The 15,802-nt window shown below is 41.3% G+C and overlaps 2 protein-coding genes across 2 annotated transcripts; both read left to right on the forward strand.

The window, feature by feature from the left end:
• The first annotated feature begins 1,668 nt into the window (after positions 1–1,668).
• On the forward strand, positions 1,669–5,135 carry nppcl (natriuretic peptide C-like). Its single transcript, XM_083760502.1, has 3 exons — positions 1,669–1,795; positions 2,424–2,594; positions 4,260–5,135. The coding sequence occupies exons 2-3, from the start codon at positions 2,496–2,498 to the stop codon at positions 4,575–4,577; spliced, it is 417 nt and encodes a 138-aa protein (XP_083616628.1). The 5' UTR covers positions 1,669–1,795; positions 2,424–2,495; the 3' UTR covers positions 4,578–5,135.
• Positions 5,136–9,039: 3,904 nt separating this feature from the next.
• On the forward strand, positions 9,040–15,463 carry gapdh (glyceraldehyde-3-phosphate dehydrogenase). Its single transcript, XM_083762254.1, has 12 exons — positions 9,040–9,147; positions 9,639–9,684; positions 11,220–11,319; positions 11,806–11,912; positions 12,102–12,192; positions 12,339–12,454; positions 12,739–12,820; positions 13,104–13,255; positions 13,566–13,644; positions 13,824–13,907; positions 14,114–14,211; positions 15,066–15,463. Exons 2-12 carry the CDS (start codon positions 9,662–9,664, stop codon positions 15,133–15,135), a joined length of 1,002 nt encoding a protein of 333 aa, XP_083618380.1. The 5' UTR covers positions 9,040–9,147; positions 9,639–9,661; the 3' UTR covers positions 15,136–15,463.
• The last annotated feature ends 339 nt before the right edge of the window (positions 15,464–15,802 follow it).

Consider the following 15,802-nt stretch of genomic DNA (forward strand, 5'->3'; position numbering starts at 1 on the left):
TATGTATATTAAAGTAGTGTATAAAGCAATTCACATCACACTACTTTAACTTTAAACTGTTAAGGTCTCATTTTAGGTAAAGATGCAATATTGAGGCACAGTGAATTGCTTAACATAAACATGTGATATTTGTATGGGGCACGGCAAAGACTGACGTTTTGTCATTGAAACCAACTCTATACAATATCTGGGAATAAATATAAAGTGCATTGTCGATTACTCCACATGTCTAAAAACTAAATGCAGTCTTACAAAGTTCGGAGTTGACCCGAGGAACATGTAATGAAATTTTGTCCTGAGAGAGAGAGAGGCTATTACACGGAGGTTTAATAGTGAAGTAATATAAATTGGTAATTTGTTTAGGAGCACTTTGTAAGGAACACACAACGTACCAGTAGTGTTGTCTTGTCTCAGGGAGAGCGGGCCATAGAGGGTACAATGATGATGTACTAGTAAACAGTATGTCAACACAATTGGAACAGTTCTAAAATTATACATCATTGAAATTGGTTATTTGTGCAGGTGAGTCATAGTGGGTTTCTTTTTTTGGGAGGGCACAGGTCTTTCAACAGCTAATGCCTTCCTAACATTGCACTCGGGTAGAAACCTTAATGTAGCTGACAGGGAATATAAACAGATCTGTTTTGTACATACAAGGTTATCACCCGACAGCAACCATAATGTGATGACTACCTAAATGAATTTAGAGCGCTGCAGCACATGACTGGGACCCTTCATTTCCAGCTAGCAGTCATTTGCCCTTTGAATTTAGTAGGCTAAGAAGTGCTCTTCAGTGGCATGGACCATGAATCATGATCAAACTACATTTCATTTTAACAGTGGTGGGAGATGAAGTACTCTGATTTGTTGCCAAGTAAAATGAGCAATACCACGATGTAGAAATACTGTTCAAGTAAAAGTTCTATAAGAAGTTTAAAAAGCATTGTACAAACTCACAATGCTTTGCAATGTGGCATGTGAGCTTGTAGATCAGCTATTGTCAAATAACCTATAAAGTAGGGCTTAATTGGATAAAATATGTTTACTAATCAAAATCTACAAAGTAACTTGTAACTAGTTTTCAAATAATTATAGTGGGGTAAAGAGTACAATATTTGCCTCTGAGAAGTAGTGGAATAGAAGCGTATATACAGTAAAGTATTGAAAAACTGACAGGCTACTCAAGTAAAGTATAAGTACCTTCAAATTATGATTAAAGTACTTAAGGTTACTTTCCACCACTGGGTATGCACTGTGCTTGAGCAGACCTTGCTCAAGTACAGTGAGCACAGTTTATTTTATTTTATTTTTGAGATGTCAGTGGGGCCACTCGGCCTCCTTGCCAGCTCCCTGGATGCAGGGAAATGCACAGGCTCTCCAGCATTCCTGTATAGTCACCCTGGGAAATAACAGTCACTTCAACGCCATGACGGCATTCCCATGACAAGAGGTGGCAGTGGGTGGGGCTGATCTCTGGCACTGCATGGAAAAGCCCCCACCCCCCACAACACCCACTCCCTGGCCTGATGCCCCAACATTCAACCTCTGCCAAGTGAACAAAGCGTGCAAATTCATCCTTTGCTTTTCCATCAGTGTGACAGACAGACGGACAGATCAGGAGGAGGAGAGAGGGAGGGGCCTGGTGAGAGAAACATCGTGATGCTGCTCTCAGCAGGTGCAAACAAGTGAGAGGTAACTGAGGGAGGAAGAGGGACTGTGATGGAGAGGAGCCTGTAAGAGCAACACACTCACACACAGAGAGACTTGTCGGGAAAGACGTATCACACAGGGGAAGGTGAGTGTCTTATATCCCTTCTCAAAGAATTATGCACTATTATGATGAGCCAAATTGTTTTGTACGGTCAGACTCAGGTGTAATATGGTATTTTATAACCAAATATAAAATAACATAGCCTATAACGAGCAGTTTTTCAGAATTTCAGCAGTACAATCTTTAATACACAGACTTGTTTGTCACTTACATTGCATGCTTTAGTCGTGATAAAGAGGTAAATCGTTTTAATAACTTTTGAATCAATATCCCTTTCATTCACCTTCATAACTAACCATGCAGCAGTTGTATAGAAAGTCCATTGCCAAGTTTATTGTGGCATTTTCCAGACATCAGTATCAATGCCTTGATGCTGCCACTGATAATGGTGGACCGATCTGCCACGTGAAATTTTGATTCTGCAAAAACTCTGATTTATGCTGAGCTTTTTCCATCCAGGACATCATGTCCTTGATGTATCTGTGGCAACATTCCAACACAGTGTCTTCACACAAGAATAGAATATCAAATATAACTTCCAGAATTAAAGAACATTGTGCCGCATGTATACCAATTAATCTGTATCAGTGTCACAAGTGCTGTCCTTTTCACACTCATAACTATTGTGTCTGGTGTGTGTGGGTGGTGCCAGTGTTGTGTGAAGTCGTGCCCAGGCTCTGTGACCCCCGCCAGTGATCCGTGGCTGTCCTAGATCTACGCTGCCATGCTGTGCCCTGTGCTGCTTTGTGCCATTCTACTCCTGCTGGCACCGCTGGAGAGAACAGAGGCGCGCGCTCTGCACCCGTCCCCCGATGCTGTGCAGGTACATACGCACGACTGTAGCCATGTAGAATGGGCAATGGGCGTTCGTTATGCGATCAACGAGCAGCAGATCTTTGGCATAACGCATGCCATCATCGCCTAAGTTTAACCATATATGGACCCTAGAATAGAGAAGCTAATCTGGGGCAAATATTCAGCCAAAATAGCAGATCTACAGGCCAAAATGTGGTGTGTTTTGAGCTCATAGATTATTAAAAGACTATGGGCTATATATTGCGTCACCCCTTGCCCCTTATCCCTGAACTTTTCTTTTTTGTTTTACTATTTTCAATACATTTCTTAAATAGTTCAAATAGCCGATCTGCAAGCTCACAACATGTCGATGTAGACCAGCTATTTGAACTATTTTAAAAGGTTTTTCAAAATGGTAAATGACAAATAAGTTTAAGGGTAAGGCTATAATATAAGAATAAGAAATTGTCAAATTGAAGAATGCACAGGTGGATCAAACAGTCTGTGTGCATGATACTGTTATTACAGGGGTGCGCAAAAGTTAGATCGCGATCTACCAGTAGATCACAAAGGCTGTGCAAGTAGACCACAAGACACTAAAGAATATTACATTTTGAATTAAGGTGACTTGATTGATTGACATCAAAAAGGGCCTGATCAGCACAACCCAACCCACAATGAAATATTTTGTTTTCAAGAGTTGCTGTGCACAAACGTCAGTAGCATTACAAATAAAAATAAAAATAAACCCTACCTATTCCATTTTTCCCCCTCTATTTCCCATTCCAAGTGCATTTGTCTTATATGTAACGCCAGCACCGCTATACCATATTTAAACTATTTTCAGCAATGTTATAATATTTCTTCCGGTCAGTAGATCTTGTTGAGCTGGTCATTTTGAAAGTAGCTCTCGAGTCAAAATAATGCGGGCACCCTACCACCACCCCGTCCCCAAACCCCCTCACTGTGCCATCTAATAAAGTAGAAATTTCTTCAAATTGTCTGAAAGTCCTGCCCCCACTGCCCTCTAATCAGGTAGAGATGTCTTCAAATGGTATGAGGGAGGAATCAAAAAGGGCAGAATGGAGGAAGGATGTGGGAGAGACCGAGGATAAGAGAGGAGTAGTAATGAAATGTATCGTTGATTGAATCAGCATGCTCCCAATGAGATTGTTCTGTATGTATAGCTGTATGTTTCTGCACAGTGTGTTTGTTGCCGTTATGTTTGACTGTGTGTGTGTGTGTGTGTGTGTGTGTGTGTGTGTGTGTGTGTGTGTGTGTGTGTGTGTGTGTGTGTGTGTGTGTGTGTGTGTGTGTGTGTGTGTGTGTGTGTGTGTGTCTGATTGTGTCTGTGTGGTTGTGTTTCTGTACAGTATGTACTGTATATGTGTGGTTGTGTTTATGTGTGTCTATGGTTTTCCGCTGCGTAGTTCTTCAGACTCCACCTCAGCCCGTAGCACTTGCCCTTGCCTCGACGACCTTGCAGGCGTATATGCAAGGGATAAACTTATGTCATTTAGATAGCATATACAGATATTCTACTGTTAGACGGATGTTCGGTTCTCACTTACTTATGATCCTTGATGACTATTTCTATGTATTTGTATTACCAATGCTTTGTTGTTCTTGCTTACTGTAAATTGCTCTGGATTAAGAGTGTCTGCTATTAAAATGCCTAAATTGTAAATTGTAGTTCATGGGGCAGTTCCTGGACCGCTACAATGACCTTCTGACCCTTGATGACCTGGAGAACATGCTGAGCAGCAGCAGCAACCAATCAGAGGAACCTCCGTCCATGTTCTCCACGGGGGGCGTCAAGGTAGCGGAGTACCCCAAATGGGCCGACGTGCCATTGCAGTCCGAGACCCCGTGGCTCCGCCTGCTCAAGGGGGCCCTGGCCAATCAGAAGCGGGCGGAACCGGCGGAGAGGTCACGGAGGGGTGGGTGGAACCGAGGATGCTTCGGGCTGAAACTGGACCGGATCGGCTCCATGAGCGGACTGGGCTGTTAAGTGGACAGAAAAGCAAGATAAATATAAGACTGCAGTGCCATTCTCCATAGGATCTATGACAAGGAAACACAGATTCACACATAAACATAAACATACGTACAAGCACGATGAAGCACTTCTAAGAGCCTGTAGCATACCCCCCCCCCCCCACACACACACACACACACACACACACACACACACACACCAACTCCATCCAAGTATCAACACGGAATCTTAAGAGCGTGGGAGCTATGTTTACAACAAATTGTTATCACACTTGACCATCCATTCGAGTTTTCATGGTACGTTTGCACTTTAAGTATTTCAGACTTTGTCTAGAACAGTGTTTAGGTGAATAAATGTTAACTGTGTGTAGGCCAGGGGTAGTTTGTTTGTAACTGAATGTGTAATGTATTTTGAGTATTTGAATATGACATCTGTAGTTTTTGTTTCTCTTCACTGTTGTTTTATACTTTAGATATACATATTCATAATTCGCATGAATAAATGCATTTGGCATTTGTGTTTAGTCTGGTTTGTCTCATGTAGAAATATAGGGGCCCGTACATGCATAGAAATATTAGTGGTGAATTTTATTCCATTTTGCCATCCCCTTTCTCTCCACTCTGTTTTCTGCCTAGCAAGACGGTACTGTTCATTACAATAGAAATGTCTTAAATAATAGGAACTCAATTTGTTACTGCTGAGCCTTTTCACCCATGTTACTATTGAGCTGTTATTAAATCTTCTGACTGCTCGAGGAGGTTAAAGTATGTCTGATTATTTGACAAATAATCAATAATAATCAAACCAAACCCCTACCAATCCTTTCAAAACGGGTTTCTCTAGGGCTGATTATGGACAAATGAGATATCTGGGAGTACCGGTAAATGTTTTATATTTTTCAGCCCTTCACCCAATATTTACAAAAAATACCATAGCAAAGCTTATGGATTCAAACATGTTATACCGGTAGTAAGGTGTTCTGTTCGTTGTACCGGGACAAACTCAGTCAGTTTAAGCTACACAGTCAGTTTGAGCAACACAGGGACTGCATCAACATCAATGACAAGAATGAGCATTAGAGCATTACTGGTGAATAGGAAATAAATTAAGGATGATGTAAATTAAGAGATAGGTGAGATGGATCATTGTCCTTATGTGCTATTGGAAGAAATCTTGGGGTGCAGTTGTTTTATTCTTGTTACATTTTTCTGTAGGTCTACTCTTAGACTACTCTTATTTACCCCAAACCAAAGTCTGTGTGAGGCCTGACATCTAATGGTGAAAAGTGGGGTAGCCTATGGCACTGTCCATCTGCTACTACAGGCTGGTTTTGGTGGCAGGTCATGCTGGTACCAAATCCAGCCACCACAGTACCCCTTTTTCATTTAAATGTCAAGGGAGCTATTCGTGTGAGAATTGTTGTGCTCTGAACCTTGCACACTAGATGTCAGTCTAAGCCTGTTTATCATGGCTGAGTCCTCCTATAATGAGACAAGTTTCTAGACTTTACTGGACTTTTAAAGATACATGTAACAAGGAGCAATCTAGTTGTAAACCTGGCTACCACCTAGATGCAAAAGTGATTGGACATTTAAATCGTCACAAATCAATACTGAATCACATGATATTGTTCGTGAATTTGGGTGCGCTTTCAGAGATAAGACTCGCCTTCAGATTGAGCACATTTTGCGGCAATAGTTGCAGGACTTTTACAGGAATATATGCAAATTCACACCAGTATTTCACAATTGCCCTTACACTGAACTACAGGAAACAAAAACACTAATCTTTTCTAATCAATGATAAATATTAGATTCTGCCCTATCTCCTTTTCCATATGGAGTAAGTAGAAGGCAGAGCAGTTTCAGCATAGTTCAGCTTAGTTCATATGTCCTAGGAACACAGAATGTAATGTTATTCCATGAGGTAAAGCCAGGTCATGTACATTATACACTCATACAAGTGTACTGTGTACTGGTCACCAGACATTCAGCCTGCCTGAGTCTAATCTTAGCCTGACCTTTTCGTCCCCTCTGTGACCTTAAGCTGCGGGGCACAAGGCCAAGACTGGTATGTTTAGCCATGTTCAGGGTGATGGTGGGTATCCACAGAGCAGACCCCCTCTGATAAATATTTGTGCAGAGAGCATGCTTAGCAGAATGCATCTGTTGCATGTTATGCTTTGTTGAAACAGTACCCTGTCGCTGTATGTCGTCTGCATTAAGACAGAAGTAACAGTAGACAGTAACCAAGCACTAAGTAGGCTACAAAATACTTTTACTCATACATCTCAGTGACTAATAGCCTAGTACGTTTAATCATTTGAAAGCTTGAGTAACACATTACTTTGCAGATTTTGTTTATTATTACTAAACATACATCAACCACTTCAGCCCTATACTATACTTAAAGGAGAATTCCATGCTAGAATGCTTTCTTATCTTTCTTACCTTTCTTTGTAGTTGTTACGTCCCCACCAAAGAGGTCCAGGTGTGCAAAAACTCCTTATTGGCTATTTTCCCTACCATAAGCCCTCAATGAATTGCATTGCATTGAATGGGAATTGAATGGGGCTATGGGGTGTTATGCTAGTTCGCTTATTTCCATCGAAAGAAGTAGTAAAGTGTGCCGCTTGGGATATTATTTACATTATGAAGAGAGGATATATACAAAGAAATTATCATTTTGAGCGATGGAAATAAGCGAATTAGCACAACACCCCATAGCCCCATTCAATTCCCATTCAATTCAATGCAATTCATTTAGGGCTTATGGTAGGGGAAATAGCCAATAAGGAGCTTTTGCACAAAATAACACCTGGACCTCTTTGGTGGGGACGTAACAACTACAAAGAAAGGTAAGAAAGCCTTTTAGTATGGAATTCTCCTTTAAGCTATTTGAAAATAGCAGATCTACAATCTCACAACTTGTCGCATCATGATGTGTTGTTTCACAAGTTCATGGGACCTTCTGCATAATGAGTATGTAAACCCCAGCAATGCTTTTTAGCAACATTTTTTTCACCTAAACATCATCATTGATGTTCATTGTTTAGTCTTGCAATGCCATTGGTCATGATATTTGCATATAATTTGCCCCCAGAGGCAGAAATTCACACAACTTCAAAATCTCTGCAATTTTTAATGACCTTTAACCCTGATAAAAGTAAGTAAAATGCCTGTAATATATATATGTTGTGATCATTAGAATGTCTAGAACATGTTTTATTTATTATTGTGAAAGATATCCCCCAAATGTAAATTATTAATTTATTATTATTATTGTAATAATTATTATACATGTGCATAAACTTTTCTTTTTTACAATTTCCTTTGATAAGTCCTAGTAGTACAAAGTAGTAATACGTTTGAAATCTCTTTTTTGCAAGTAGAAATATATCCGGGTGTTGCAGGTTAAGTAAAGAATGTGAGTACTGAGTCCTTCCATCACTTCAGATGGCAACAGTTGTTTGACTGCAGCCCAGTGCATAATGGGATGTGAATCTGTATTGAGCTGTTGGTATAATGTTTCAATAATCGAGAGGTGGGACCTGCAGCTTGTGAGGCTGGCTATCCCACGGATGTAACTAGGGAGATACTTGCAATATGCTTCATTATAGCACTGTGGTTTAAACTTAGACCATTATCTCATTAACTAAAACCCAGCATACTCTGTAGCAATGCAGGAATAAACGGCACCTTTCTGTAATAAAAAAATTGAATTATTAAAGACCTGGCCAAGAGTAGTGAATTGTATCTATACATGTCATAAGACAACAATGTCAACAATATTCTGAGAAGGAGATGGTAGACTCAGTGAAGAAGAGAGAGAGTGCGTCTAAGTTTGTAAGGGTCATGGTCTTTGGACATTAAATGTCAGCATCCTCATAACAGCGATTTGATCCGTCTCTCTGTGGCTGTCTTTATAGTGAGAAGGTCATTCAGGGACCCCATAATATGTTACCCCAGATCCCCCCATGACTTACATCATGTCTGTGTCCTCATCTCAACCTTAATACCAAAATATGCTGCAAAGCATCAACACATTCAAGTAAATGTGGGTGCAATTGTTTCATGTGAGAGCCGGCCACATACAGTGCAGAGGCAGTATAAGTGCAGTAAATGTTTGGGGTGTGCACACAGAGCTCTGTGAGAAACAGTGTTATATGTGATGACTGTCAGTGTTCCACTGCAATAGAAGTCACAGTGAAGTCAGGCCACTGTGACTACACTCCCGGATTCACCGCATTAATTGTCAGCTGAATGAAATGCTGGGAAGACTTTGGACTCATAAAAAGACATACTGTATAAAATCAGAGGACATGGGACCTTAAAGAGATCTAATATGCCTAATTTGTTCTCAAATGAACTTTCTAGAAGTGTGTGTGTGTGTGTGTGTGTGTGTGTGTGTGTGTGTGTGTGTGTGTGTGTGTGCGTGTTGGCTGACGACCTTGACATTCAAAGGGGGCGGGGTCATGGTGGGCGTGGCATCACCGGTGTTGCTCATAAAAACACACGGAATCTCCCCGTTCTTCACCACTCACACCCGGAGTCCCAAGACAGACTGAAGTATCTCGCAAACGGTAATTAATTAATTAAAATGGCTTGCATTTCGATATCACTATGAAGAACTCACCCTGATCTTTTGGCTGATTGGTGAAACGGCGAGGTTATAAAAGAGCTGGAAAGGTTTTGAATGTGTTTCACAGGCAATCTAATTTAAAAAGAAGTGTCATTGAACTCTTCATTCAAAGTAGCATGAGTAGCTAGCTAGTGATTTACTGTCAAGTGACTTGTTGCAATGACAAAATACACACTTGTACAACTTTTACAAATCTAGGCCTAATTGGAACTAGTTGCAAACTTGCAACTTTGTATAGTTATCTTTGTAAATCCATTTTATTTGATTATTGCAGTTGCTGACGGATGGCTTTAATTGCCTTGCCTCTCCTTTTTGTAGCTATAGCTGCTGTTCTTTATGCATCAACTAAAAAATGTGTAGGCCTACTCTTAAAATGGTGTCTTTCCATGTCTTCACACCCCCTTATCCTCTTATGACCTTTTACTTTTTCAGAGGACTATACCAACCAAGGCAAAATGGTCAAAGTCGGTATCAATGGGTAAGAGCGTTTCTAACTTTACATTTCTACCAGTTCACATTTATATGGTTCACACCCACACCACTGGGCTGTAGACTATTATGGTGATTGGATCAATATTGCACCTGTTGAACTCTACCAAAGGAGGATGTGTACACTGGCTTTGCTGCTATGGCTACTTAAACCTCCTGCTAGTTATATCATGGGTTAAGGTTTGCTGGCTTTAAGTCATGATTTATTTATACACCCGTTGGTATGTAGCAATGGCTCACAGTGTAGATAATGGCTTAGCTCAGACATTTTCTGGCCACGAGTCCCCACTCCTCTGTGTCTGCGTACAAGTGCTTTATCTTTAGCTAAGTAACCTTTTGATGAAGGGTTTGAGGCCCTGTGCTCACTGTCTGACTACAGGTCTCTTATCATTCTGAATGCTTTTAGTAATAATTCAATCTTGAGGAGAGCTAGTACAGTACATGCATGGATTGCATACACAAATCCAGGGACTGCCACCTAGCCAACCTTGTGTAGAAGTGCTTTATCTTTAGCTAAGTAACTTTTTGATGACTGTTTGAGGCCCTCTGGTTGCTGTGTCGGATCTGAATTAATTAGTCATCCTTATCTGACACTGTCCTTAAGTTGTTTTGCATGAGGAGGGTACATGATTCATGCATACACAAACTCGGGGGCAGTCACCTAGCTGACTGTTAACTTGTTGTTCTAGCTGATCTTTGAACTTTTGGCCCTCAGCTGATGGACCTGTGGACAGTTATTTTTGTTAATGGGGGCATTGCTTTTTTTTCCTACTCTTGCAAGTGGAAAAGCAGGTCTATGTTGGAGCTGAACAGGACTGTATAAGTTTGTCTGAACAACTTTCTTGCACACATGACCCTGAGTGTCTGACTACTATTGAGACAATATGATCCTTGTAATCTCTTATCTCTCTGCCCATCTCCCCAATTCCTTGTCCCCTTCCTCTGTCCTCCTATGAGGACACAGTATCTCCCAACAGGGGCTTTGGCTCACAGTTAAATAGTAACTCTCGCCAAACTGATCAAACAGTTGGCTGTCGTCACAGGCAGTATTACCACATTAGATGTTCATACAGACTTTAGCCCCACAGAATGTTGCTTGCTTGTTCCCTCTGAAACATGGACACACCTCCCTCCTGCGCCACTCCCCCTGGACCCTGCTCCTTTTTTGCATGTGCTATTAGGTCACCTTGGAACTTATGTTTCCTGTATAAAAGACATGTGTAAAGCGCGGTCCAGTTTCAGCTAAAGTTTGATCTTTCAATTCGGTCTGTAATGTCTTATTGGGGTTTAATCAGACATGAGTGTGCCCCTCTGGCTTCCTTGGCATCTACGGAAAATGTATTTGACAGCAGAAATAAATTTGAATTTGAGAATTTATTGGCATGAAATGATCGAGGAGCGTGAGAAACAAAACATGGCTGAATGCACTTCAAAGTGCTTCAGTGTAAATTGTACTGTAGTACCATCTAGTGGGCACTGGGCAGACTAAGGAACATGTTAATTGCTTGCCTTTTCCCCACACAGATTCGGACGTATTGGTCGTCTGGTCACCCGCGCTGGTTTCCTGACCAAGAAGGTGGAGATTGTGGCAATAAACGACCCCTTTATCGACCTGGAATACATGGTGAGTCAACCAGCATGCCTGTGGCACTGGTGATGTAGTTGAAATTTAAGTTTACAATTGACAAAGACAAATGGGTCTACCTGAACAAAGTCTTTCACAAGATATCCTCTTTTATTATGTTCTACAGCGCTCTTCCACAATGAGTTCCGTTCATGTATTTTGGATGGTTGTGTAAGACTTGAGATAAGATAGAGAAACACTGAAGACCATGTGGCATGTCTGTGGTGTACCTAGCTCTACTATCTTTTACTCGATGAATGTGTATGGTAACCATAACACGGAAGCCTGCATGACTCTAAAATAATAAGATGCGAGATCATGAGCCATGTCAGCATGACTGTTGGCCTCAAACAAAATTCTGATATATATTTAACTGGTGACTGTATTTTAAAAATTCTATCAGTCTATTGAAAATTTGAGAAGGTTCTTTACGTTCATTGTACAACAATTTAGGTGTATAATATACATTCCTTATGTCTCCCTCAGGTCTACATGTTCAAATATGACTCTACCCACGGCCGTTACCCTGGTGAGGTCAAGGCTGAGGGTGACAAACTGGTCATCGATGGACACAAAATCACAGTCTTCCACGAGTGCGTTCACCCTCCTTGCTTGAACATGCTTTTGAGTAGTGATGAAATTTAGTGCAACTACTGTGCCAAGTAATCTACATTAAAACTGGCATACTGCTGCAGTGCACCAAGGTTTCTATGAATAAAGATATTTTCACTATCCACATGCTGTGTCAAGTCTGTAAATCCTGCCTTCTACTTGTTCTTCAGGAGGGACCCTGCCAACATCAAATGGGGTGAGGCTGGTGCCGTATATGTGGTTGAGTCCACTGGTGTGTTCACCACCATTGAGAAGGCCTCCGTAAGTACTTCCTCCTCTCATGCACGTTTGTTTGGTCTAGCTATGCCATGTGTCGCACTCGACATGTATAATAAGCCCAGAATTGGGAGACAAAATGAACACACAAATCTCCTCCTGATGTTCTCCATCTTATCCTCATCCTCCAGACTCACTTGAAGGGTGGTGCCAAGCGTGTCATCATCTCTGCGCCCAGCGCTGACGCCCCCATGTTCGTCATGGGTGTCAACCACGAAAAGTATGACAACTCCCTCCTGGTGGTCAGGTGAGGAATGAAACTTTTTTTCTTTTAGATTGACTATTTGTGCACAAGATGTTTAAGGTCAGGAGCCCCACTAATCTACAGCTTAGTGGAGAGGAGACTATTCTTCTTGGGGTTCAGGCAAATCAAATATGAACCAAACTATATCAATGGTAAATAAAATACAGCCTGGTCAATGTTGATGAGAAAAATTTTAGTTTAGAGAACACTATACACATTATGAACAGTATAACATCTGAATAAGCGCACCAGTTACAATGTGACATTGTATGTTTCTTTGTCCATAGCAATGCTTCCTGCACAACCAACTGCCTGGCACCCCTCGCCAAGGTCATCCATGACAACTTCACCATCATTGAGGGTCTGATGGTAAGGATTAAAATGCATGCACGTATCACAGAAGAAAAGGGGCAGTAAGCGGAGCCAAAACCAAATGGACATGCTGCCCAAACACGCATGGCATTACAAAGCAGACTTATCCCAATGTGAACTATCACTCACCCATGAATCTAGCACTGTCTCCATTCAAAGTGTATGACTGAAGCCCAATTTTATGCTTTGACACCTATGCCAGTCGCTCATGCAGACCTCGTTTCTACATTGTATAGTAAGTAAGAAATGCTGTAAATCAATGATTCTTTCCTAATTTCAGAGCACAGTCCATGCTGTCACTGCCACTCAAAAGACCGTGGATGGTCCCTCTGGTAAGCTGTGGAGGGATGGCCGTGGTGCTTCCCAGAACATTATCCCCGCTTCCACTGGTGCCGCAAAGGCTGTGGGCAAGGTCATCCCTGAGCTTAATGGGTCAGTACCAAATTAATTTGGTTACCAGAAATGTGTAGTACTACATATTGCTAACTGTAGTTTATAATATCTTTTGAAATGACTCTTGGTAGGAAATAAGAATACTGTGGGGTTACTTTCAATTATGAAATTAATTATTTGAAATGGCTGTTTTTGATGGAACCATTTGGTGTTTGAAAATATTGGACAATCTCAGATTCCACATTTCTGCAAAGACATTTAAGACTCAAACGTGTATATTAAAATGTAAAACATGGTGCATACTATAGTAAGCCAATAACTAACCGTGTCTCATCTCCACACTTTACAGCAAGATTACCGGCATGGCCTTCCGTGTCCCCACCCCCAACGTCTCTGTGGTTGACCTGACTGTCCGTCTTGAGAAGCCTGTGAGTTGCAGGACACATGACACCCACTACATTCTAACATGGTTATCGATGCTGGCAACATTTAATTGTGTTTTGGATTTGTTGTTCTAACCATACGGTTGTACAACGCATTCCTATCATATTTTGCATGTCATCAGATCAAAATGACTAATCAATATGATTTTTTTCTTTTTGGGCAGGCAAAGTATGAGGATATCAAGAAGGTGATGAAGGCAGCTGCTGAGGGACCCATGAAGGGATATTTGGGATACACAGACCACCAGGTACATGCTGACCCACACTTTGCGACTAGTCCTTGTTCTTGGTTTGCTTTGGTCTACTTTCCTAAAGGATCAACAAAGCCCAGTTTTATATGTGAATAGCACTTATTTTTGTGCTGTGGCCCTCATCCATGACTAGAACAGACATGCTGCTGAAATGACCAATTTACAGACTTTAATGTTTGGGTAACTCTTTCTTCTCATTCCAGGTGGTGTCCTCAGACTTCAACGGTGACACTCACTCCTCTATCTTTGATGCCGGTGCTGGCATTGCCCTCAACGACCACTTTGTCAAGTTGGTCTCATGGTATGACCCTCGCAAACAATCATGCTTTTTACACTAATTTCCTGAAATTCTAACTTAATTAATTCCCCAAATTCTAAGTGCTGTAAGTGCAATCCCTAAAATGGTAAAATCATTTTTCATAACAATCGTGCGAAACGTCGCTACATGTCACAATGTTTACACTAATGTTTGTCTATTCTCCGAAGTCTGGTTATCTTGCTCGCTTTAGAGGCACAGAACATGACCAACCTTTTCCTGCCTACACTATACGTTTGCAACCGAAGGTCACACACTTACTATGCAAACGTGCAGTAGCTAACTCAAGCCTGTCACAGGCTCCTGTCACATCACACACACGGTTAGAGGGCTCCATCTGATGGACTATTGAGTACTACACTACCAGCAGTGGTAGTCACATCACACACACGCACTTAATTTTGTATCTGTGTTGGACGTTTGTTTTGGTTTCAGTGGTTGAGCTGCTAACAACGTCGTCCTGCTGCTTAACGGCCACAAATGCAGTGTCTGACTCTGTGTAGCTTAGCATCTTTGTATATTTTGCATCTGCCTGTGTGGGCAGCATAACATTGTGGCAGAGTAGAAACGTCCATATCCCCCCCCCCCTTCCCCACACACACACACACTTACTATGCAAACATGCAGTAGCGCTAACTCAAGCCTGTCACAGGCTCCTGTCACATCACACACATGAAACTTCTATGACAGTGCTGACATAGTGAACTGACATTATTCCGGTAGAGACATGACATGGCTCGTAGATTATCATATATCCTGAGTAGACCGAAATGGTAATGTAGACTGACGGAACATGACTACTTGCAATGTTTTAATTTACTTTTCTTTGCTTCTCTCAGGTATGACAATGAGTACGGCTACAGCAACCGTGTCTGTGACCTGATGGCCCACATGGCTACCAAGGAGTAACATGACTGGTCAATGCACAACCACTGTACTATGTGACATCTCCTACATTCTCCTATTTCTGGAGTTATACAATGAAGAAGCTGTATTCTCTATAACTCTGCCCGAGTTCCACTGCCAGATCGTTAACCATACCTGAGGAAGGTCCCACAGATCACAAACAAAACCTGGCTTTAAATTGATGACCAATATATATATATATTTTTTTGTATTATAAGAGTCCCTTGTTCTGTTCTTGTGTAAATTTGAAGGGTGTGGTGTGATGGTCTGTTCTGTCTGTGGTGCACAAAGTGCTGCATTCAGAAATGGAATAAAGTCCTGTTTGTGAGATGCATGTCCTCGGCTGTCTTTGTTTATCAGTTTTCAAACTTTGCACCTCATCTGAATGTTTTGTGCTGGGGAGCCCCAGAAGGGAATTTTGTTTTAAAAAAAAATCTAAATGTCAACTTAAACGTTTTGGTGGTTCCCTAAATATTTGAGCACCATTTAATGGCTAAAAAGATGAGATTTAATCAGGTAATCTGATGTTGCCTACAGTAGGTAGACTGGTGGTCTTTGAGGAGATGAGGGATAAAATTAAAGGTTGCCAAACAACACCTGGACATGTAAGTCCTGATCGAATCTCGCTTGTCAAATGAGCATATTCAAAAGTGGAATGGTCTGAGGTCTG

The sequence above is a fragment of the Protomyctophum parallelum genome (genome assembly GCF_964188405.1).
Source record: "Protomyctophum parallelum genome assembly, chromosome: 3".
Classification (NCBI taxonomy): Eukaryota; Metazoa; Chordata; class Actinopteri; order Myctophiformes; family Myctophidae; genus Protomyctophum; species Protomyctophum parallelum.